This window comes from Lepisosteus platostomus, chromosome 2, assembly GCF_059453375.1.
Source record: "Lepisosteus platostomus isolate fLepPlt1 chromosome 2, fLepPlt1.hap1, whole genome shotgun sequence".
NCBI lineage: Eukaryota > Metazoa > Chordata > Actinopteri > Semionotiformes > Lepisosteidae > Lepisosteus > Lepisosteus platostomus.
In genome coordinates, this window is record NC_142612.1 from 7,953,400 (window position 1) to 7,977,074 (window position 23,675).

Consider the following 23,675-nt stretch of genomic DNA (forward strand, 5'->3'; position numbering starts at 1 on the left):
AACAGACGTGGAGCACAGTTGCTTCATAATGTGAGCTGCTTTGTTTTTTGTTCTTGGTTTAGGAACATATAAACCAGTATGAAATTATGCATTAGAGCTTTTCTTTGCCTGTATTTTGACATCTCTCTACACAGCAGTGCGGTCCATTATGTTTTTAACTAAGGACATCTAATATTCCATCAAATGTCTACAACTGAACCCTCATGCAACAAGGCTTTGACTGTGTCCCCAGCAGCTGTCTGAGCCTGTACCAGTCCTTCATCTGCGCATGGATCCCAGCAGTTGAAAAGCTCATACAGTAGAAATAATAACAGTCAAGAGAGGCCAGTATCCAGTGATGCCAAGAGAGGGGATGTGGAGGCTCCCAGCACAGTGCCAGCAACTTTTTAACTGCAGTCCAGTCAGCTATCCATTGCTGCTACAACAAGAGGTCCAGATTAGTGGGATCATCTCACAAGAGTATCAAGCGCAAACAATAATATTTCTTAATTAGTATAATATACAAACAATGAGAGGTCATAACTGTACAAATAAAACTTATTTTTATTTTCTAGATCTATACATATACACAATATATATAATAGAGAGAGATTTTCTATTGTGTTTATTGAAGTTTATGTTAAAAATATGTATTAGTTGAAGTGGGAGCACAGCTTGAAATAGTACAAACTCGAATTCAGATAACAAATGCCAGAAAATATGCATCAGTATTTTTTTATGCTTGATGTGACTTCTAACACTTTTGTATACTTCATTGCATTTAAATTGAATTGTTAATGATCTCCAGCTGCTGTAGGTTAAAAATATTTAGATTCCATTCTAACTGTATTTTGAATTTAAAGCCACAAATATGTATTAGATGTTAAACGATGGAATATTAGGTTTTTATTGAAAAGAAATAACAAAATAATGTATACAATTAGATACTAATTAGAAACAGATGCTTCTGATAGCTCAAAACTGCAAACAAATTCAGTACTCTTTACTTATCTTTTCTTAGGTTTGTTCATTACCTGATAAAAGTACTATTTACCATACTGCTTTCACTAATTCTATTATATAGGCACTTTTAAGAAGTTACCATGTTTTTGTCTATTATGCTTATCAGTTACTATAAAACGTAGTATTTTTCTAGTTAGAAGGTGAGCCTTCCAAAAAACATTTTAGCTTTATTCTTTAAACAGAACAGATTTCTACTGCAGACAAAAAGACAGTTATTTTTACAGATAAAATAAAAAAGTGAAGAAAATAAAATTATATAGAAACATACCTGTACTACAATACTGGAATTGCTCTTTCAAACACAAAGTGTCACAAATTGCTCTTCCTCCCCTGAGTTAGCCAATAATGCACTCAGCACCAGTCTTTTATCAAGTACCAGTTTAATTTTCCTATAGTAAACAACCAAATTAAAGTGGAATTTTTAAAAATGCAAAATTACTTGTTAATTTACAATACTGTTATATCTGGCAAGGTCTATTTCAAAGATTCAAAGACTCTTCTTGACAACATAAGAGAATAATAATTGTACTAGACGCAGCCAATTGATGATTTTTTTTTCAGAAGGCACATTTTCCTAAAATCTCACAAAGATCTTTTTGTTTCTTTAAATATAATTATCATGATACAAGGGGTATTAGTGAAAGAGGTTCATACAAACAGTTTGTCTCTGAAGCTTTTTAGTTTGCCTAAAAAAATGTGATACTTCTTGTAAATCTTACTGAGGAAAATGTGGATGTCAATTAACATTCTTCAATTGTAATATGCATATGCAGTGGCTATTGAAATCATGATGCACCTGTTAAAAGAAGTATTTTTTTACATTTTGAGTTAAATTTATTCAGGGTGTTAGACCTACAGTACCAGGATAACAAAATGGAAATAAAGATATTGATACAATTTTTTAATCTCTGAGATTATGGTGCATTCTGGTTATATGGAAATGTCTTACAATATTGGAAAGTGTATTTTGGGGATATTTAAATTTAACCTTCACAATAAGTTGTTTCTCAGCAGTCTTTTCTCATCAGAGAATCTTTTCTCGTTTACTATCAGAGCTGCACATGTTCTGAACTTTCTCTCAAACGACCTTCACCCTTCATGACTACCAATTTTTGTCCATTCACATCACAAAGCATATTTGTAGTGGCCAGGTTTGTCTTGCCATGCATTCAGATTTCTTAAGGGAATCGCATGATGCTGAAGAATGGGTTTTTTAAGCCACAATGCTTGTGCAGTAGCAAAACATGGGGAAGTTGCATGTTAGATAAATTGCATAAATGCTGAGTAATGAGTATCTTCTTCTGTTGCTGTATCAAGCCACACTAAGGCAAACAGGTGTGGGAACCATTAAAAAACAGTGACTGTAATATAGTATCATTTTGAGTTTAAAAATGAACAGAAATGAACAGAAAAATAGATATGAAATCAATAGAGGATGGCAATATTTTAAAGATATTCTGGCGGAAGAACAGAATTTTTTAAATATTCTTAAGCAAGATAATGAATGCTCTTTCCAGCCTTCAGGTTGTTTTCATTTTCTGCAAAGTGCTTCTCTAAGTTCCAGTGAGGTGAACCAGATAACATGTTTTCGTAACATGTAAATCAAATTCTAAAATGTAGTGTCCTAAATAATTTTAAAAAATCAAAGAGAATATAAGGAGAAAGAAAGCACTTTGTAGAATGATTAAAAAATAACAGCTTCCAATTAAAGAAAATAAGTGTGGTGAATCGCTAGCACAGGTTAAGAAAGTCTATCAGAAAGTAAAAGAGAGAGAAAAAGATATTGCAATAGGATCCATATATTTTCTATCCACTTTATCCAGTACGGGTGACAGGAGAGCCGGGGCATAACGGCACAAGGCAGGATAAACCCTGAATGGGACAGCAGTCCATCTCAAGACACTCGCGGAAACAAACACAATTAACCTACACATATGTCTTTGGACTGTGAGAGGAAACCAGAGCACCCAGAGGAAACCCACATAATTACAGGGAGAACATACAATCTCTAGGCAGATAGCACTCTGGGAATTTAACCCAAGGCCCCAGTCCTGTGAGGCAACAAAGCTGACCTCTGCACCACTGTGCCACTGCACAATAGAACCAACATAATAGTTTTTTTCAGTTCTACAACAGCATGAAAACAAAAGGATAAAGTGTAATGGAGCTAATAATTAGACTACTCATAACTAATAATCTTTTAGATATTTTTAGATATTAAAATCGACTTAACTAATGTATTAAATGAATATTTTGACTCAGGTGTTTACCATTGAATAAACTGACAAGATACCTCAGGCTTACTGATGGCACTTTTCTGCAGTAAGTAAAATTACAATGATAAAGGGAGAAGTGTTATATATGCTACAAGCACTCAAGACAAACAAATCTCCAGGGCCTGATTCTATTATTTGCATTCTACCAGTTTTACTCCAGGAAATTAGATTATCTTTATAGATGAGTAAAAAACAACTTTTCAACGGTCCTTCAAGGCAGGGGTAATACCTGTTCCTAGAAAAATTGCTAATGTAGCATCCATCATTAAAAATGGTGACAAAACTGAACCAAGTTCATTACAAATAATTAAGTTTTATATTACCTGTCAGGTAGAGGTAACAGTTATAACTTAATTAAAAGATTGTCTCTATGGCTAAAGAATATAGGGACATTGAAAATCGATTTAGAAAAGGTTGGTCTTGATAAACAAATGGACTTCATTAAACAAGCAACTGTCACGCCCTCTGCAGCCAGAGGGCGCTCCTTCTCTGTCCTGTCCCTAGTTTCCAGTCTGCTGTCCTTCCTGTCCCTCTCTTTCCCTTGGGCTATATATTTCCGGGTCTTGCACTCTGTCCTCGCTCAGCATTGACGTTCGGATGTCCTGAGACCCGCCTAGCACCAGGGCGCCCCACGTCCGCTCCCTGAGGGCATAGGTTTCTATACGGCATTCCTGAACTCTTTGCACTAATGAGCCCGGGCCTTTTTCCCGTCTCGCCGCTACGCATATGGGTCTTTTTCCGCTCTCCTGCTCCCCACGGTTAGTCCCTTTGGACGTCCGTGACAGCAACATCAGTGATGGATACAAATAGAGCATATACATTTTCAAAAGGCTTTCGATAAATGTTATTTTTGGATAACGTTATTACCTGTTAATGCAGGCGTTCACAGTCCTAGTGGTAGAGGCCCACGCAAATGCTGTTTTTTGTTCCACCTGAGCTCTTTACCGATTGAACTTTTGTTTTTCCTATTTGAAAGCTGGGAAATTTCCCAACAATGTCTCAACAATTACTGCTGATCAAAGGCAACAATCACAATGTTTAAGAGCTAAAAACAATTAAACAAGTCAAGCTACTTTTCTTATCAAATAAATTAACATTTCAATTTTGCAACAGATAGAACAAAAAACAACTGATGTCTGGGCCTTCAGGCTCAGACTTGGGAACATTGATGGATAGAAAACTGAATACCAATAAGGGGTGAATGCTCAAACTGGGGTGATGTCATTAATGGAGTGCCACAAGGATCTATATTAGGAATGCTGTGCTTCTTCATTTATATTAATCAAAGACTCTGTTATTGTTAGCAAAGCAGTGACATTGACAGATCATGCCTAAACAGGAGGATTAGCAAACACTGTAGAAACTACAAAGGAAATTGAACTGTAGAAGAGAGATGTTTAGTTAAAATTGTGCAAAGCATTGATATGACCACATTTTGAATATTGTGTACAATTATGCCATGTTCCAAAAATAGATATTGTTGCTGACACACCAGTTCAGAGTGTGACCAGTTACTTTTGGGGATTTAAAGTCCTACACTGAAAAGCTAAATGCTATTTTTTTTTAGAATGGAGAATTTGTTTCAAATAAAGTGTCAAGGGATTTTGGAACAACATATCCTACATATCCTGCAATGTTGTTGAAGCAGGAAACCCTGTTTTCTTTCAAAAAACCTCTGAATGCGATTCTTGGATCAATTAGCTACCAAGAAGATTAATGAACAAATGTTCTCCTCTCATTTGGAATTTATGCTCCATGTCCTTATATTATTTCAACAAAGTTACAAAATATGCCACATAAGAATAATTAATGTAGTCAATATTTTTATGGCAAGGCCTAGAGGCATTTTAAGTGCTTCCCCATCTGCTCTAATGAGCCTTTGTCAAAATTACTTAAAAGGCATGTTATCCGAAAAATGTATGCATATACTGTACAGTACAGTACCTTTATATTATTATACAGATAGAAATAATTCTGATGCAATACTTAATCAGTAGTTTGTTGTTAATATGGAAGCATACATTTGTTCTATTGGTGAGATGTCCTATTAATTTAGGAACTAGCCTTCTTTTACAGCAGTAATCAATGTGTTTCCCTCATGGAATGATTGACAGTGGCTGCAGGGTTCTCTTTCATAGGTAACCATTTGGTGCCTGATCCTTAGGTTTCTACAACAGGCTTCACAGTTTCTCCTGTTATTGTTCTTTTATTAAAACTTGCTGCCACATTTACTATATTTACTTATCAGCTTTCAATGACAACTAAGCATGAAGCAAATTTTGGTTCAATGCCTGAAAGGAAACTTCATCAGTTTTTTTTTGGTATTGGAGCACACTGGCAGACAAATCTGTTTGGCGGCACATGCTGTTTAAAATGTAACAAAATTAATCAGTTGTATAATACACTGTACAATTTTAAACTCTAAACTTTGAGTGTAATATGTTTTTGAAGGGTTTGGATTTAGACTTCTCAGGGTTATGTAATGAAAATAAACTTATCTTCATTATTTTTAATCCTTGAGGTTATTGTGCATCACTTTAACATGGGGATTTTAAGACGCATTTGCTCAAAGCCCATGTTATTTACTTCTTTTAAAGGCAGTACAGAAAAGTATATTTCAGTGGATGTTTAATAGCTAAAGTGGAATTCTATGCATTTGTTTTTCTTCCCATGGTCATTATGCATTATTGAAAGTTAATTCAGTTGATTAAGTTCCAGTTTAGAAAAAATATGTAGACCTTGGATGAGCTTGAAAAAATATTATAACACAGGAATAAAAACCAAGTGAAAAAGTACCTCATTTGTGAAACATCTACAGTATGTAGCTGTATCAATTCTCACTCTGATACTTTAGGTTCAAGTGAAAAATATGGATATGTGTATTGAAAGATATCATTCAACTAATTGTATCAAGGAGTTTATTAACTAAAGAATACAGTATAGCTAAATGAAACATAGGTTTTGTGCAATGATTCAGGCCAGGAAGCATGCTCACTGAAATACATTAGAAACAAAAAATCAATATCACATTAACATGTATCTATTTGTAAGGTAGTGGATTATGGATTAAAAAATTACAGAGCTAACAATGTAGCTCCTGTATTCTTCTTCTGGAGAGAAAAGCCTTTCGGGCTGATTGGAGTGAATGTGCTGCATGAGTAGACCTAGAAATGGATATAAAGAAATCTATAAAGTGTAGAGGATTTGAAGTATAGCATTTTGTCATTATAGGATTGCTCCCCACTAGACAGCTCTGACTTGGACAATTTACTCGTCTCAGTGCACTGCTGCATAGCTCATCCACTGTTGTACAGTATTTACTTTACATGGGTATTAGGTACATAAGCAATTCCCAACTTAACGTCTTAGAGAAATGTATCACAGTAATAACTTATAATGATTTTTGCATGACTTTTTAAAATGAATCAGTGGCTTAAATATTTCCTTGCAACCAAGGAAAAATGTGCCATTTGACATATACAGTAGATAAACAATAAGATAAAGCCATTCGCAGGAGGTATGAAAGAAAAAATAGGGAACAATAAGTGTTGTGTGTATAGAGCATTTAAGGTTATGGCTATTAAAATACTGGTGTATTTTTAATAGGTTTTTAGTAGACAAGAATGCAAGGATACACCCCCTGTCCCCGTGTAAGGAGTTGGTTCTTATTTTGTTTTAAATGCTCTTCCACTGATTTTGTACTTTTGATTTGTGTGTGTTTCTATGTTGATTCAGGGTACGGTATATACAGCAAGCTACACAGTCGTGTGGTTGAACCTCTTACCTTGCCTGCTTTCAAGAAAAGCATGAATGAGATCTTTAGGTCAATCTGATGTGAACTACCAAATTAACTATAGTAATTGGGCCTAAAGGCCTCCTATAATTTGTAACCTTACTTGTGTTCTTATGTTCCTAAAACATCTGTTAGATATTATGTCTGACTTTATTTATGCCTTCGTGGAATACTTGTATCGGTATTAGGTATCAAGTCCCTTTGTTTAAAAGTTATTTTAGACTGTCAATGTAAGACACTGCTTTGAACAACATCTTTTTGGTAAACACACTGACCAAAAATGTACATGATATACTCTGGAAGGTCCTACTAATGCATTGTACTATTTTAACATAACCTCAGTTCAATTTCTATAGTATTAACTATATATCTCAACATCATTTATTTGTTTTATGAATAAAATGAAATATATAGTCTGTGTCCTAAGTAATCTTTATTTAAATTTGGTATTTATCATTTTGTAATTATAGTTTATGGTTCTGTTACCTTGCAAGCAACATCCTACTCTTTTCTACATTATCTATCAGGTATTTGACCAATTCTGAACTTTGATCTTTTTTTAGGACGTCACAGTTTCTGGGTGACTAGATCAGAATCCAGTTCATTAAGTGTATCAGGAGTGTTTTTCAATGTAGAAAAACTGTGGCTCTTCACGAGGCCTTTATCAAAAAATATATAAAACATCTAGCATAACCTATATCATTTGTTGATATTACAGATATCCATAAAAAATGCTTAAGAAGTTATTCAGGCAAGGTCTAAATCCATGTTGCTACTGCTTAGAATCCTATTACCACAGTCTTGTAAAAGTATGCAGACCCTTTCTAAGGTGTCTCATTTTGTGAATTCCAAAATAATGCATACATTTTCAAACTTAACATTCGATTCAAAACCACAATGCTCTAACTAAAGAAGGTAATATAAGTTCCAATAAATCAGCAAAAACTAAAAAGAAAAAATGAAATACACTGATTGCAGAAGAATTCTGACCTTGTGATCAGTATTTGGTGGAAGCACCTTTGGCAGAAATTATAGCCACAAGTCTATAATTTTTTCTTTTAGGATAAGTCTCCACTAATTCTGTGCATTTTCTTGGTGAAAGTTTTGCATATCATCTAGGCAGATTCAGAAAAACTCTCAAATTGCTTAGAATAGAATCCTAGTCTGACCTGACTAGCTTGTTTAAAAAAATAAAAGATTCAGGATCAGCTAAATCTTTGAATAAGATTCAAATTTGTCTGGGCCATTCAAAGACATTTACTTCTTAATTCTTAGGTCACTGCAGTGAAGCTTTGGCCTTGTGCTTCCCATCATTATCCTGCTGAAAGATTATTTTTTGTCCCAGTTTTAGGTTTGAAGCGTTTTTCCTCTAAGGGTTACCAGTACTTTACTTAATAATATAATGCTGCCACCACCATGCTTGACAGTAGGGATTGTGTTGACTGAGTGATGCACTATGGTGTGTTTATGTCAGATGTAATGATTTAAATTTTGACATCAGAAACATTCCAATTTCATTTCGTCTGACCACAAAATCGTTTTTCCATAGGGCTTCTGTATCACTTAGATCCTAAGTGCAAACCCCATGTGGGAGCTGATGTGTTTTTCTTTCAGTTCTAAACATGCCTCCTTTGTGGAGTAACCAGGATATTGTTGACCCATGGACATTTTCTCCCATCTCAGCCATTGATCTCTTTCAAAATCACCTTTGACTTCACAGTTGCATCCCTAATCAGTTTCTTCTTTGCCTGGCTGCTCATTTTGTAGAGACAGCCTGATATAAGCAGTGTCTGGGTTGCTTTCCAGCTCCTAATGATCAAGTTTAACATGCTCAAAGGTCTTTGATATGTTTTTATACACTTCTCTTCATCTGTACTTTCCTCCAGCTTTATCCTCTAGTTGTTTTTAAACCTCCTTGGTCTTCATGGTTGAATCTTTCCTTGAAATTCACTGCCTGACTGAGGAACATTACAATACAGTGTATGTGTATTCTGCAGTCACGAGAACACTATTATTGCTCACAGAGGCACCTCAGATAATTGTGTGGCTTGTTGAGGTAATTTTGTGCACCTAAATTAATTTAGGTTTGCCACAGCAAAGGATTTGAATACTTATGCAATCATGACTTTTACATTTTGCTTTTAAACTTTGACTTTTAAAATCCTGCTACTCAAGGATGTCAAGATTGCAAGCTTTAAAGCAGTAAAAACTGAAAGTTAGTAAAGGATGTGAATACTTTTACAAAGTTCTGTGCCACGATAAGCCGTAGGTTAAAATTCTTAGTTTTCACCTTCTATCAAAACCAAGAAGATGAATAAAAGTATCAAATCATTAGAGTGAAAAGGGGGCAGATTTAAAGAAATAGATTTTTGCAGAGAACTGCACTACTTCAGCACAGTAATGATAATACTTGAAAGAGGCGTGCAGATTCTTTTGATGGAGGGAGCACAGAGTCAGGGAAGATGGAGATGCCTTATCTTCTACAATAAGATAAAATGACAACACGTAGGGTACGTTGGATGTCAGGCAGATAGATTTGGCTACATTTGTTTGGATTACCTATGCTCTGGCATTGAGCTCCAAGGGAATGAATCCAATCCATCATTTCCTTCTCCCCTGTGGTGCATGGTGGCAGATGAGACTTGTAAGACGCCTGAATCAAAATGTCATGGCTGACAAATGGTGATGATCTGGCACATCTAAACTGAAATTTGCACTAGTTAAAAAAAAAAATGATGAATCGCAAATCGGCAAGGAGCTTTGTCAAAAATATTGGCATATAAGTGAGGCACACTTTCTAGTGTTCATAGATAATTTGTCTTAATCTCCCATAAGCCCTTGTATTTAGATGGTAAAGGAAGAAAAATAGTGCTCTTTAGTCTAATCTTATAAGACTGACAGAAACTCATCAGGAAACAAGTCTTTATCTGATCTTTTTTGGAGTGTGGCATGTTGTGAGGCTCCTAAAGAAACAAAGCTCTGAAATTCAGAGTGGTAACTGCGATAATACTCCTTTGCATTGTAATGATAACAAATCGGGTTTTTAAAGCTCAGTTTATCATTTGTTTTTAACAATTCACAATTCAGCCAAAAATGTTCATCCTTTGTTTTCGTGCTGCACCAGTGAAAAATAATTAACATCATAAATAATTTTTTTGTTCATTTGTTGTAATATACAACAAATTACTTTATACATTTAAACCAATTTTAACTAATCATTTAAGCTTTAAAGAAATCCTTCCCTTTCTTTTTCAGTTATGTATTTTTATGCTACAATTCAACCTGCACTAGACAGAAAATAATATATCACATATACAGTACTGTATTTATATAATTTATTATATGTAATATATTATTGAAGAAATATAACATATAATACTGGTGTATGTATAAATAGGTTAAACTGCAGTAGATCTACAGTAAAGTAAGTTTACTAAAGTCAATTTGCAACAGTTAAGGACAAAGAGTCAAATTATTTGTTACCCAACATCATTCAGCCTGTGTACCTAAACAATCTTGCCTTGGAGGGACTCATTTCTCAATTGATTTTTTCTGTATTTACATCTGTCCGATTTTGGCTTCTTAGTTGATCTCATGGCTGAATCAAAAGGTGTACTATTGTCAGAGGCACATTTGTAATGAACTGATGTGCTTAGCTATATGGTATAAAGCGGTATGTTAAATGACATGACATGATGTGCTTAGTAAGCTAGACGACATCCACTGCCTTTGTCTCGCCTATGGATAAGTGGGGATGGGAAACTACAGTAGATCACAAGTAACAAAGAGTAAGGAATCATACACTTAACCCCTGTCCCCACCAAAGATGACCTGATTATAACGCAGGGACAGGCAAGTCAAACATCAATCCTGAGGATTTTCTGCAATGTACTGTACCTTTCAGTTAAGACAGAACTGATTTCAAATCTTTTAGTTACTGTGCATGATCACATTTGTAGATGATGCCAAAAGTCACGGCACAATTCAGCGAAGGTTTGAAATGAGTTTTTATTTGCTGTGAAAAGGGCCATTTTCAAGAGAACACCCAAGAAGACACATAGATAGTGTGTACCCCATGGTGCTCCCCAAAATATGAAATAGTGACCATTTAGGCACAATTTAGAGCCCTTTTAGTAACAAATTAAAACCCATTTTAAACCTTAGCTGAACTGTGCTGTGACTTCTTGCATTTTAGCATCGCAAACAGGATGAGGAGATCAGATGAGGCGAGAGAAATTCTCTGTTGGTCTGATACTTGGAGAATAAACTTCTTTTCAGACCTTCACTGAACCGCACTGTGACTCCTTGTACCCCTACCAGTCCATTTAATTAGTTAAATTAAGTCACTACAGTTTGGAATGAAAACCAAAAACACACAGGGCACTTCAGGCCTGAAGTTACCTAAACCAGCAATAAGGTATGTGATGCACACAACATTTGTGATGTTGGCATTAATTAGTTTAGAAATTTAGGTCTTGGTAAAAGGATCGGCAGTTAGTTTTGGAAGTTCTTTTGTACTAGACAATGTCTATTCCTATAGAAACTTACCACAATTATAAGATGACACATCAAAAGCAAGGGCATGCTTTCAACATTTTGGTTGAAGAAAGCAACAAATACTGAGTTGTATCAGCATCAATCATTCATAGGCTTTGACTTCAGGTGTTCAGTACTTTTGAGTACATCAGTGCGTTTTGATGTACTGTCTAGAACAGAAACTGCAGTCTCTCATTGATCCAGCCATAGACCAGAAGACCAATGTGCCAGAATTAGACACTACTGAAATTGTTTTCCCTTTTCCCTCTTAAATTAATTAAAGAACTCGTTGACATATTTTACTAAAACTTTAAAATTCATTTTCATCCCAGCTAGCACAGCAAGCACAAGATTTTATGTTTTTGTGTACTGCTCCGCATTTGAAAATATATAAATCTGGATGGTTATAAATGTTTTGTCAAAGTACATCATTGCCATAAACCTCAAGCCCCCTTCTCAGAGAATCCACCTCCTCTATCAACCACAAACAGAAGACAGAGAGCATCTGATGCAACATGGTCTGTGTGCAATCTATTTTGCAGTGGTCCTGCAATGTATACTTTGTGTTGACATATGCCTTTTGTATCATTTGTTCATTTATTATTTGTAAATAAAACCGGAGTTTAGGTGACATATCAATTTGAACACGAGATTTTGGAAAGTTTTGAATAAATGCTTGTCATCAGGCTTAATGAAGCTTCACTGTCACAGCGGTAGGAAAGGCATTCAGAATTAGCTACGTTTATACAGTACAGCAGCAGTCATTATCTTACCTGTTTAAGCTCTTTCCAGCCTTCAGGTTGTTTCCATTCTCTGCAAGGTGCTTCTCTAAGTTCCAGTGAGGTGAACCAGATAACATGTTTTCAAACACATGTTCAGAAAAGGATTAATGCATCTGTTTTTCCCCTCTTTTTCAGAGCTGATGTACACGGTTGAACTGGCCGGCGGTCTTGGAGCTATTCTGCTGCTGCTTGTGTGTTTAGTGACACTCTATAAGTGCTATAAAATAGAGCTTATGCTGTTTTACCGGAATCACTTTGGAGCTGATGAAGTTGATGGAGGTAAGATCGTAGTAACACTTAATCAGCACACCCTGACCCTTATCACAACTTAGCTTTGTATACCATAATATACTGTGAAACATGAGTAGGTGAAGTGAAAATGTGATGATAAAGGTTCTGCTATTGTTTTAAATAGTTTTTTTATTATTTTTTGTTTATGTTTTGTGTCCGTGTTCATATTATCATGGTTAATAAACTCAGGACTTGCCAGTACCCTGTAGAACTAATGTTTACCATAAGACTAAAGCTCATATATCCATGTGAAATACTGTATGTGAATAATAGTTTCAGGGAATGAGATTGAAATAATGTTTGGTTTTTTTTCTGCAGTAAATTAAATAGTTCTCAAAGTTCATCAATCGACTTTTCCCTCATGAAATGAGAGGTTATTTGGCCCCATTCTACTCATTTGATACCTAGTAGCTAAGTGATTCAAGGATTCTATCCATCTCTTGTCTTCTTCAAGATGTTATCTTCAACAATATGGCTGGGTGGCTTATTCCTATTATATTTATAATACAGTATTTTAATAGGTGTCTCCTGATCTTTTGTGTTTTAAACGCACTTCAGTTTTCATGTGCAATTTCCATGTTTCCAATTTGTTTTAAGTTGATGAATGTGGCTCTTAAAACCTTGCAGTAGAAATACTGTACAATTAGGTTACATTGGGGTTTTCTTCAAACTCACAAAATCCTTAAACATACTGTACACTTAGACTAAATTCAAAATGTTTGTAATGGTTTTATTAAAGCAGAAGTAATAGAATATATATTGAATAACATTAAATAAATAATATTTAACAAAAAGTCATTCTTACCAAGTGCAATTGTAACATTAGAGCAGCGTTTTGAATATTCACTCTGTCACTGTTTACCAGTCAACAGTCTGTCTTTAAAAGTACTTGTATGTTTTTATTGGGTGATTCAGCAATATTGTTCAAAATGTACTGAAGAACATTCCAGTTCATCCTTTTATCTAGGCTTGCTCTAATTCCACGTAGTCTCAAGCTGCTTTGATTAGATTGGCATGTGACCTCCACAGAACCCATAACATTAAATCCAAAATCTCCAGCTTGATTTTTGTTTAGCTACAGTAAGTAGTTCTTTGCTATTATGACAGCACGCTCAATATCTTTGTCATGCTAACAAGTGAAGCATCAACAAATGCTAATCTCTCTCTACTTGATATAGAAGATATAATGCAGTGCTGGATAATCAACTTGAATTTTTCCTTTGCTGTGGATCTTTCAGCTTTAATATTTTTTTCCACGCCATGGAAGATATACAGCCTAGAATATTTACACAAGGTTTCACTGCAGAGTGTAAATATCTATCTTCTAATATCCATCTTCTTTTCTTCATCATATGTTTTAGCATACAGTATGTTTCTTTGCAGCAGCTCAATGATATTATAAAAGTTAATCACCCATGGCAGTTGCAGATATGCATTGCTTTACTTTCTTGATTACACTTCAGAATATTCAAATCACCTGGACAGCTATAAATCGTAGGTTATTCTTATGGAGTGGTTATCAAGGTTTGGTAGACTCCATTGATTTCCTGGCTTTCTTGCTATTCTGCCTCAGTATCCAGTATTTTTTAGATCCCCTTGATCACCCAAGACAAAGTTCATTTGATACCAGTTTCTGAATATTCCTCAGCTGAACAAGCTTTCTAATATTGCAGCTATTCCTGAGCAGTTCCTGTGGCTGCTGCTCCATTAAGGGGTAAACTGCATTACCAATTTCTCAAACCGGTTAATCCATTTAATCAAATAAATTCATTGATGATACAGAAAAAAAAATACAAATTTCAAATTAAGCACCGTGGCAGCGGGGAAAATTTACTTTTGTTCTTTTAATACCACTAGAGGTCACCACTAGAGGAATCTTTGCATTTCTGACAGACGCCTGTCCTTCCACAGTGAATGCACTGTCGTTTTAACACCATGGGGGTCTTTAACTGAGAGCCCTATATCAAATGCTCATGCGGCTGGTTTGGTGGTCCGTTGTTTAACCTCGCTGAAAGCTGTATACAGTAGCTTAGGTGCTAAAACCCTCTTATCTTTTCTCCTCTTTCATTGAGCTGACCTCACCCCTCAATCAACCCTTGAATACTTTCCACGGCTCGATTCCACATGGGCACTCTAGTTCCTGAAGAGGAAAAAAACTGTAAGCCGGTGGAAAAACGCACGGTCGCATCCTACGCAGCACGAAATCGTGAACTTTGTGGAAGTACTTCAGAGTCACCATGTTGTTGAAAACCCCTGGTCTCGCCACGAGAGAAATCGAGAGTTGGCACAAATTGCAAAGGGTAGCAGCCCTTAATGCTCCTGAAGTCGAGAGCAATATTTCTATTTGATTTAAAGAGATGTGCTCACAAACCTGCTTGTTTACAACGTCACAGGGCGTTTCATCACACCAGAAGGTTTGCTGGCTCGATCTGAATCGCAGAATATGGTACAGCACATACCCGAACTTTATTTTCTTTTCACGACAAGGAAATTGCAACCATGTTGACTCCACCCAACAAAACGTTGAGTACACGCGGGCAGCAATAGGGACAAGTACACAGGGTCAGGGTGGACACAACTGTAGGGAGAAAACAGAGCTAACAACAACACACCATTTGCATGCCCTCGGCCCTTCCCCTGGCGGCGACTTCATTATCCGGGTGTGCTTCCGCTACTGCCCCCGCCTGTGGTTGAAATTGTGGTTTGAATTGCACGCATCAATGCTGATTCTTTCTAAGCTCGAAATATAAAACTGGCATTGCAGTTCCCTTTAAATGCTCTAGAAAAGCAGTTGACTTATCCAGTTATGGAGAATCAATGTGTCTCTTAGCTGGTGAAGAATTGAGAGCAGAGATTTACTCCTCCTGCATCCCCACCATTTTAGAGAAGTCACAAGCACAAATTAAATAAATAGCATAAGACAAGTTACAGAACACACGGCCATTTAGACCATCTATCCCTTTTCAATAGAAAATTGAACAAAGGAGCCATTCCATCTGTTTCTTGAATCCGGAGTAGCAGCTTCTGTAATGTGGCTGGGTACAGTAGCTTGTTTCACACTCCCACAGCTGTTTATATACTGTAAAGAGTGTATCCTCTTCTTGGCTTTAAATACACTTCCATGTAGTTCCCATTTGTGTATCTGGTTTGAGTTTCACAGTTTAATTAATCATAGATGAGGAGAATAATGAAAATAAGAAAAGAGACAAGTGGGCAACATGATCTTTAAGATATCAACCTTGTATATGGGTCACATAATCTCTATCCATTTCAACTTTTTTTTTTTTACCATGGAAATTTGGAGTGGTTAATGTATGTATTTGTTATTCGGAGTATATCAAACCAGCCTTTTCCAATTATATTTGTTCTGTCTTTTCCAATAACTCTACATTTATAGTGTTCCGCACAACAGAAGATATACAAATGTTTTAGATGTTTCTGCATCTTTTGTTAAGATGTAAAAATAAAAGGAATTCTGTGTCATGCAAACCCTTTGAACAGCCTGACATTTTAAACAGATTTAGATTTTTTTTTTAATTCCCAGTGCAACCAAATGTTTGCAAATTTAGTTGAAGCAATGTTTTTTTCCCATTATTTTTTCAATATAGTCCTCCATGAACAAGGGTAAAGTTTACTCAAAGACTAAATTACTTTTAAGAGTCTTGAGGCAACTGCTCAGCAGATGTCACTGATTGTGAAATCTCTTTCATTTTTTTGTGTTACTTTACCCTGCAATGTAGATAAAAAATAATAAACCCTAATCCAACGTGATGGTTTGAGAAAATATGCATTAAACATTTCTGTGAAAGTCATTACCAGATGTCTTGCAGTAGACCAAAGCTGGGAGAATTCAACCTGAAAATAATAGATTGGGCGAAGTCTGATAAAAAGGCAATGTTAAGGCCAATGTTAGAGGCTCATGCCTAATGATAAGCAGCAATTGTCTCCTTTAATTGTGCTACCTGGATAGATGGTGTTAGAAGGAAACAGATTTTCAATTTGCTCCCTGTTTAAGGAGATCGGTTTCAATAAGATAGAGAGCGTTACTGAATCATCCCAGTAGGCTATTTACTTTTCTCTGTATTTAGAGTATTATTCTTTACGGTTTCCATCCATTACCCGTGTTGTGCACTGAGCTGGTTACGGATTCAAGGGAAGGTCTATCAATTTATCATGATTATGCTTTCTTACATTTGAAGACATTTTTAATAAAGGTACATTCTCCTGTCAGTTTTAGTTAAAGCAAAAATTAGTTCATAAATTACCTGCCTCCACTTTGGGTTTATGTATGCAGGCTATAGATACCACTCAATGGTTTTTAAATGACAGTGAAGTGATAAGACAAGGACAATCATTGTATTATGAAAGGACTGAACAATTTTACAAGTTACTAGAAAGAACAGAAAACTGGATTTTGAACTTACATCAGTTTACATCATATAATTATTACGAATTTCATACATTGTTTTTTTTGCTTATACGTACCACGTTAGTGTGTACTTACAGTAATATAGCATTGCTAATATCTATCAAATCAGAGCCAACATCACAAAGAACTGGACTTCAGCCAAAGGGGGGAGATGGAGCACAGGCATTAACTGGGGCAGTCAGTTAATGGCACTATAACTGTAATACATTTTAACAGACAGATGACTTAGGGTGCTGTAGAGAAAAAGAAAATAAATTACTGAGCTCTTTTGCTGAATCAGTTACTTTTTTTTTATCAAGTTCACGTCTGGTCTCTCATTTTGTCCCACTAAGGAAGTTTATCAAGCCTAAAAATAGTTGAATTAAAGGTAAAATTGAACATACATATTAATTATATTATTAATATAATAATTATATTATTATTAAATAATAAGTGCAATGAGAGGTCAGCTCTCCTAAAAAGCTCAGATGGTAGTTATTCCATTTTTTTTAATTTAAATATTCTGAACTCGCAAAAAGTTAGTTAACAGAGGCCTATACTTGCTACAGTACATGGCTTTTGATATGTACAGTAGGTTCCTATGCTTCTTTTTTTAGGCAGATAGTCCATTTCAGTCAAAATAAAATAAATCCACTGTATAGAGCAGAAAAATGAAAAGACATACTGTACAGTTTGAAATGTAGTATGAATTCCATCAACACAGAATAGCGATATTCCCCTCAAGGAGTTATTTGGCAATTTCATTAAAATCGGGAAACTGAGATTATCCTAATCTTAGCTGAAATTCTTGGTAATGGCAGTGGCTCCAAGTAAGTGCTGACTCAGCAGAATCCATAGTGTGTTTGTATTCACACACTCCTCAGAAATGTACATTCATATAGACATATATTGTGCTTTTTTGTGCATTGCAACTCCGGGACATAAATAAATCATGGGGCGCATGATCCTCCTAAGTGTTCGCTGCCTCAGGTATCTGATATGCAACTACAAAAAGGAAATCCCCTACCTTATTCAACTGTTTGCTCCTGCAATATTCTGACATTATCTATTACTAGATTAACTATTGGGTAGCCAATCAATTTAATTAGTCATAGTACAGGTAAGTGCCCTTAATTACAAAGTATATAAATAATCAAAGAAAACTGCATAAAAGAAAACATAAGAATGTAGAATAAACCACACATATATTGTATAAGAGTGCTAAAGGAATGATACCCTCCCATACAAAAATTGATTTTTCTTTACTTACTCTGTAGCATCATTTTAAGTCCCATGCTTTTATTACGACCCCTTGTTTTTTCCTGTTCTAATCAAGCAAGGGAAAAAAACATTCATACCATGTACATTACTCACATGTTACATAAACAACAATTTAAAGTAATTCAATAAAGTGAATTTCTAAAATTGCAAAGAACTGTCACTCAGCAGGTTTTGTTAATGGCTTCCACGGCAACAAATTTCTTGAAATCTTTTCAAGAAGACCATTGTCTACATCTTGAATCGTATATTATAGGTTACGTCCCTAGATTTTTAGATGAAAGCAAGCCATCCTTTTCTGCAAGTAATAAGTTATGATACTTAGCTTATCTTTATTATTTAACTCCCAGTAGAATAGAACAGATGTCATTAAGATAAGATTTAATTATATCATAACAGTAACAGAATTCAATTCAGGTGCTAGTTTACACAATACTTAAATTCAAAATGCAATTTAACAAACTCCTTAAAATCTGTAACAGACAAAGAGCACAAGCAAATCTTTTGATTAACTGTAATACAGCACAATGTTGGCTGTCAATCAACATACATGGATAGAAATAGGGAACAATTTACTTCATGTCAAATATTTGTGCTGTTATAGAAAGTATAGTAGAAATGACATACAGTACATGCAGTTGCATAATCTAGAAGACATTTGAGCCAAATGCAGTTACTACCCTATTGAAACTTGCATTCAATTGGTGTTGTAAATTTGCTGTCAGTTTATTCACGTACAGGTAATAGAAATGTTGTCAAAAAAAGCCTTAGGATTGCCTTGAAATAAAATAATATTGTGATTAAAGTGATTACTACAGTACGTAAAGCAGTGCAGTAGTTCTCAGTCCTGGTCCTAGAGTTCTTCCGTGTCTGCTAGTTTTTGTTCCAACTGAGCATTTAATCACTTTTGCTGATTACTGCCTTTAAGTGATCTGTCTGTTGGACTGGACATTTTTTCTGTGCTCATTCCATGGTTTAAAAAAAACATAATTTGGGCACAATATTTCCAATTACTTCAGCACAAGAATTTACTTAACTATTTCTGACTAAAGAGCTTTTAATAGGTGTTGAGCAGTCAGCTGGTGATGAGCAGACACAGGTGGGAATGGCACTGTATCCCACAGTGAGTCTGCATTTGTTCAGTCTGATTAGGAAAAAGTGGTTATATTTCACCTGGCACACCTGAATGAGGACAGTCCTTAAAATCACTGATTAACACAGGGGTCATCAACTCAGATATTAGCATGGGGTTCACAATTTCAAGTCTCATTTCAAGAGCAAATTTTAAACAAAGGCTGCAAATTCAAAACGGAAACAAATTAGTTTGCGATTAAGACCTTAACAGGAGCAAAACCCCGCAGGGCTACTCCAGGACCACTGACACAAAGAATTGGAAGAAAACTGCTTTATATCTCTCAGAATGCATCTGTGGGCCAGCAGCCATAGTTGCTTCTATGCAATACCCGACTGTTTTCAGTGCTTACATGTCCTGAGTGTAATCTCTAATTTTTCCATGCCGTTCACAATCACCTTTCTTACAGTATATGTGCATATTTTATTGCTCTGCAGACAGGTGTACTTGTGCATCTATCCTGCTTTGTTCAAGTATCTCTAACATTGTTCTTCTGTTCTTCGGTGATTTTACCCACAATACACAGTAAATAGCTTCAAATAGCCCCCTCTCTGGAGATTTTGCTAAAAAAATATGTAGTCCGTTTGTGCTGGTGTCATGTAAAAAAATACTGTACTGATGGATTCCTAAATCATCCATTTGCATGGTGCACCCATTTCCTTTTCCTGTTATTTTCCAATATGCCAGTGTTAGATCAATGTAGGTGTTGGTTCTGTACTTACTTTTGTTTGAAATCTCGATTCGGGTGTTAGATCAATGTAGGTGTTGGTTCTGTACTTACTTTTGGTTTGAAATCTCGATTCGGGTGCTATTGTTTTCTTTAATTGTTCTTTTCTGACTTAGTATTACTTGGACGACTTCTGATCATTTGAAACGTTATAAAATATTCACATGATGAGTTCTCAAGTGTGTTTTGGTGCAACTATGAAAAACTTATGAAAGACTGAACATAAACCATGCTTTATGTTTTTGTGCTTATTTCCAGTGCTGATTGTTGCATTTTTAACAAACAATGAAGAATTTGTCAGTGATCATAGTTTAGCAATACATTCATGCATGTGTCTTACTTTATATTAAGAGCAGCAAGGTAATAGAAGTAATTATTGTGACTTTTTTTCTTACTGCTGACTGAAAGTAATCTTTTTTAATTAACCTCTTTATACCATACAGTACTGTATCTATGGATATCTATGAATATTTTGCTGATCATGTCTAACGATGTACTGTCTGAGAGATTCTTTGCAGGCTAATGTGCAAGTTGATGCTTTTATTCTCTTTTGTTTAGATAGTAGAAGGAGGAAGCAACTGCATGTTGTGAGACATTACTCGCTATCGTTTTATAAGATTCAGTTCACTTCAGAAAGAGTAGGCAGAACTTCTGGAATTGATTATTCCACCTCCAAATTTCACCCTTCACCTGCTTTCCGTCTGTTACCTAATAACTTTGTGATTCATTTCAATTGGATTGTTTTCATTTTGCATACATTTCTTCTTAAAGAAACTAGCTTGGAACACATTATTAAACCATAAATCAATGCTGGGGCCAATGTTGTACAGTATATTTATATAGCATTGTAATTTAGATTGAACCTGTGTAACCTTAATGATGGATCACAGTTCTATTATTCTCTTTTAGTCGCTATAAGTGGTAGATATGGGCTCTATTTTTTAATTTACTCTTACTGCTATTAGTCTCTCCTTCGTATAGGGTGATGGAAGAACCATTATGCCATGAAATATTGTGGTTTTACCCTTTGCAATTGTAGTGATAGACCCCATTTAATAAGGTTGCTCTGGGAAACCGAGCACATAAAAACTCATGTGGACTGTAGAAGTGAAGTGAGGTTCAGGAGACTTTATTACTGCATTTCTTTTCATGTCTAACAAACGAAAGACTCTACAAAAGAATCCTCTCCTTCTATTACTAAGATCAGCATCATATCCTTAACTGCATCCATCACAAGCACTACTAACACCATGCAAGGCAAGTCCTTTATACACAATAACACACCTACAGTAATTACCCCCTTAGACCTTAATGTTACAGCCACAGAGTCTTTTTATAAGAAATAATAAAAATCATCCAGCTCTTTTATGGATATTCCTGGTGTGACCTTGACCGGGGAGTTCATTTCAGATAGGTACTAATGTTTGTGAATTGCCAGGTATTTGCAGACCCATATTTATCACATCTGAATTTTTAAATGTAATCTCAAATAGTTTTTGTTGTTGAGCTTGAAGTAGTCCCTAAGGTCCATATAATCAATACCTTGGAGGAGTCAGAATGCTTGAATTAATTCTGCTCACAATCTTCGTTGTTCGTTACTAAAGATTCCTTTCAAGTCAGGAGTTATTCTGGTCCCTCTTTTATAAAGTCTTTCCTGAACTGCAACAACCTTTTTCTAACATGACAAGAAACCAACACACTGTTCTAAAGGAGGTCTAATGGGTGTATTGTATTTAATCATTGCTTCCTTCTAATTATAGTCTGCTATTCACTAAAAAGTCTGATTTTTAGGAGCACCTAAATGTATTCCCTGCATTTGGTTCTGGTCAGTGTCGAAGAACCAGGAGCACTACTGGTGCTATCTAACAGTGATTGAATCATTGCTCTCCTGTTTATTCTCACATGCAGAGACAGCATTTGTTTATCTCTGTCCTGTCATAGTCCCTTCTACCACAAAAATTCTCTATCGGCAGACATCTTCTGTGTTTGGAGCTACGGTATATCCTATACATCTCAGAGGCAGTGGCCTTTGCTCTTCCTGACAGTTCTAATGTCTTTCCTAATGATGTTTCTGCTAGTCAGGCACACAGAATGATAACTATCTCAAAGTCACTTAGCTCATTAGTCTTTAACATCCTGAAATCATTCAGTAACTGTTTACTGTGTGCTACATATTTATATCATAGGTCACTTACTATAGCCGTATATCTCATTTTATTTGCATTGCCTCTAGACACAGGTGAAAGAATCAATTCTGTTTGAAAGGGGTGCCTAATACTATGGCCAGACAGTGTATTCTGTTGGCCTTTTGTAAACCTGGCCTCATTGTCTAATTAAGGACATTGACATTGATCTTAAAGTCCTGAAAAAGAACAGGTTAGAATAGACCATATTAAAAGTGCAATTATTTGAAGAGCCTCAATTTAAGCTCTCACATTACCAATTAATGAACAAGCTCTATTTAGTACATAAAGTCTTGTGCAACAACAGCAGGTCAATAGCAAAGATCCATTTATTAATTTATGTGAAAACCCAAGAACAGGATATTGTTTCTACATTTAATGTGTGCTACATTTTCCAAATATGAATAGTACTAAGGCATCACCAAAAAAGTTCTTAAGGAATGGTTGAAAAATCTTGTAATATTCATGTTCTTAGTAAAAAGCATATTATGAATGCAAGACAGCTAATTAAACCCATGATAAAGCACAGTACATTTCACACTGCTGGAAGTCAGAAATATGTTTACAATATTATTGTTCTTCAGCTTTATTCAGCAGGGTGCATACCTATCAATTTGTGGTGCATTGGACTGTTTGGTTGAAAGCAGCTTCTAAACTGTTTATAAACATCTTGAAAATAGGTTTTCTTCATTTTAAGGTTGATTAGACTGTGTTCCCCCTCTTATTCTCTGTGTTCCTATGTTCAATGTGTGCATCAGAGTGTTACCTGCTTGTCATAATCAATAAACTAAAAAACAGAAACAAAAGTCAGGGAAATGTCCTTATTACAAAACTGCAGGCTGTGCTCACCCTCAAGAGTGTTCATCACAATCACAATCATGTTTTTTCATTAGAAAAACACAATTGGAGAGTATTTTGACAAGGTTTTCTTGTTGTAATCACATGAAAGAATGACAGTATCATCTTAATTCTTTAAGATATGTCCCACAAACTAAAGATATTAAATACATTAATATTAGTAGGTTTTATTTTTAGGGTGCAATTGAGTAGAGTTTTTAGTATGTGCTGAAAACTATAAATCAATCTATAAAAGTCCATGTAGAGTGGTTTCATATCCTCCTAGGATCTAGAGTAAATCAGGAAGCTTTAAAATAACCTTGTGACTGTTATTTTCTTATTAAAAGTTTTTGCACAATATTTTTGATATCCACAATATAGGATAAAAAGCCTCCTCTTTTATCTGCAGAAATCTGCAGAGATACTGTAT

The 23,675-nt window shown here is 35.4% G+C and overlaps 1 protein-coding gene across 2 annotated transcripts in view; it reads left to right on the top strand.

The window, feature by feature from the left end:
• The window catches only part of LOC148675837 (interleukin-1 receptor accessory protein-like 1), a 519,844-nt gene that overhangs the window by 483,308 nt on the left and 12,861 nt on the right, over positions 1–23,675 (top strand). For both annotated transcript variants that reach the window (XM_088648704.1, XM_088648715.1), the window contains exon 9: positions 12,525–12,668. In XM_088648704.1, coding sequence (XP_088504830.1) covers positions 12,525–12,668 — 144 coding nt within the window. The remainder of the gene's footprint in view (positions 1–12,524; positions 12,669–23,675) is intronic.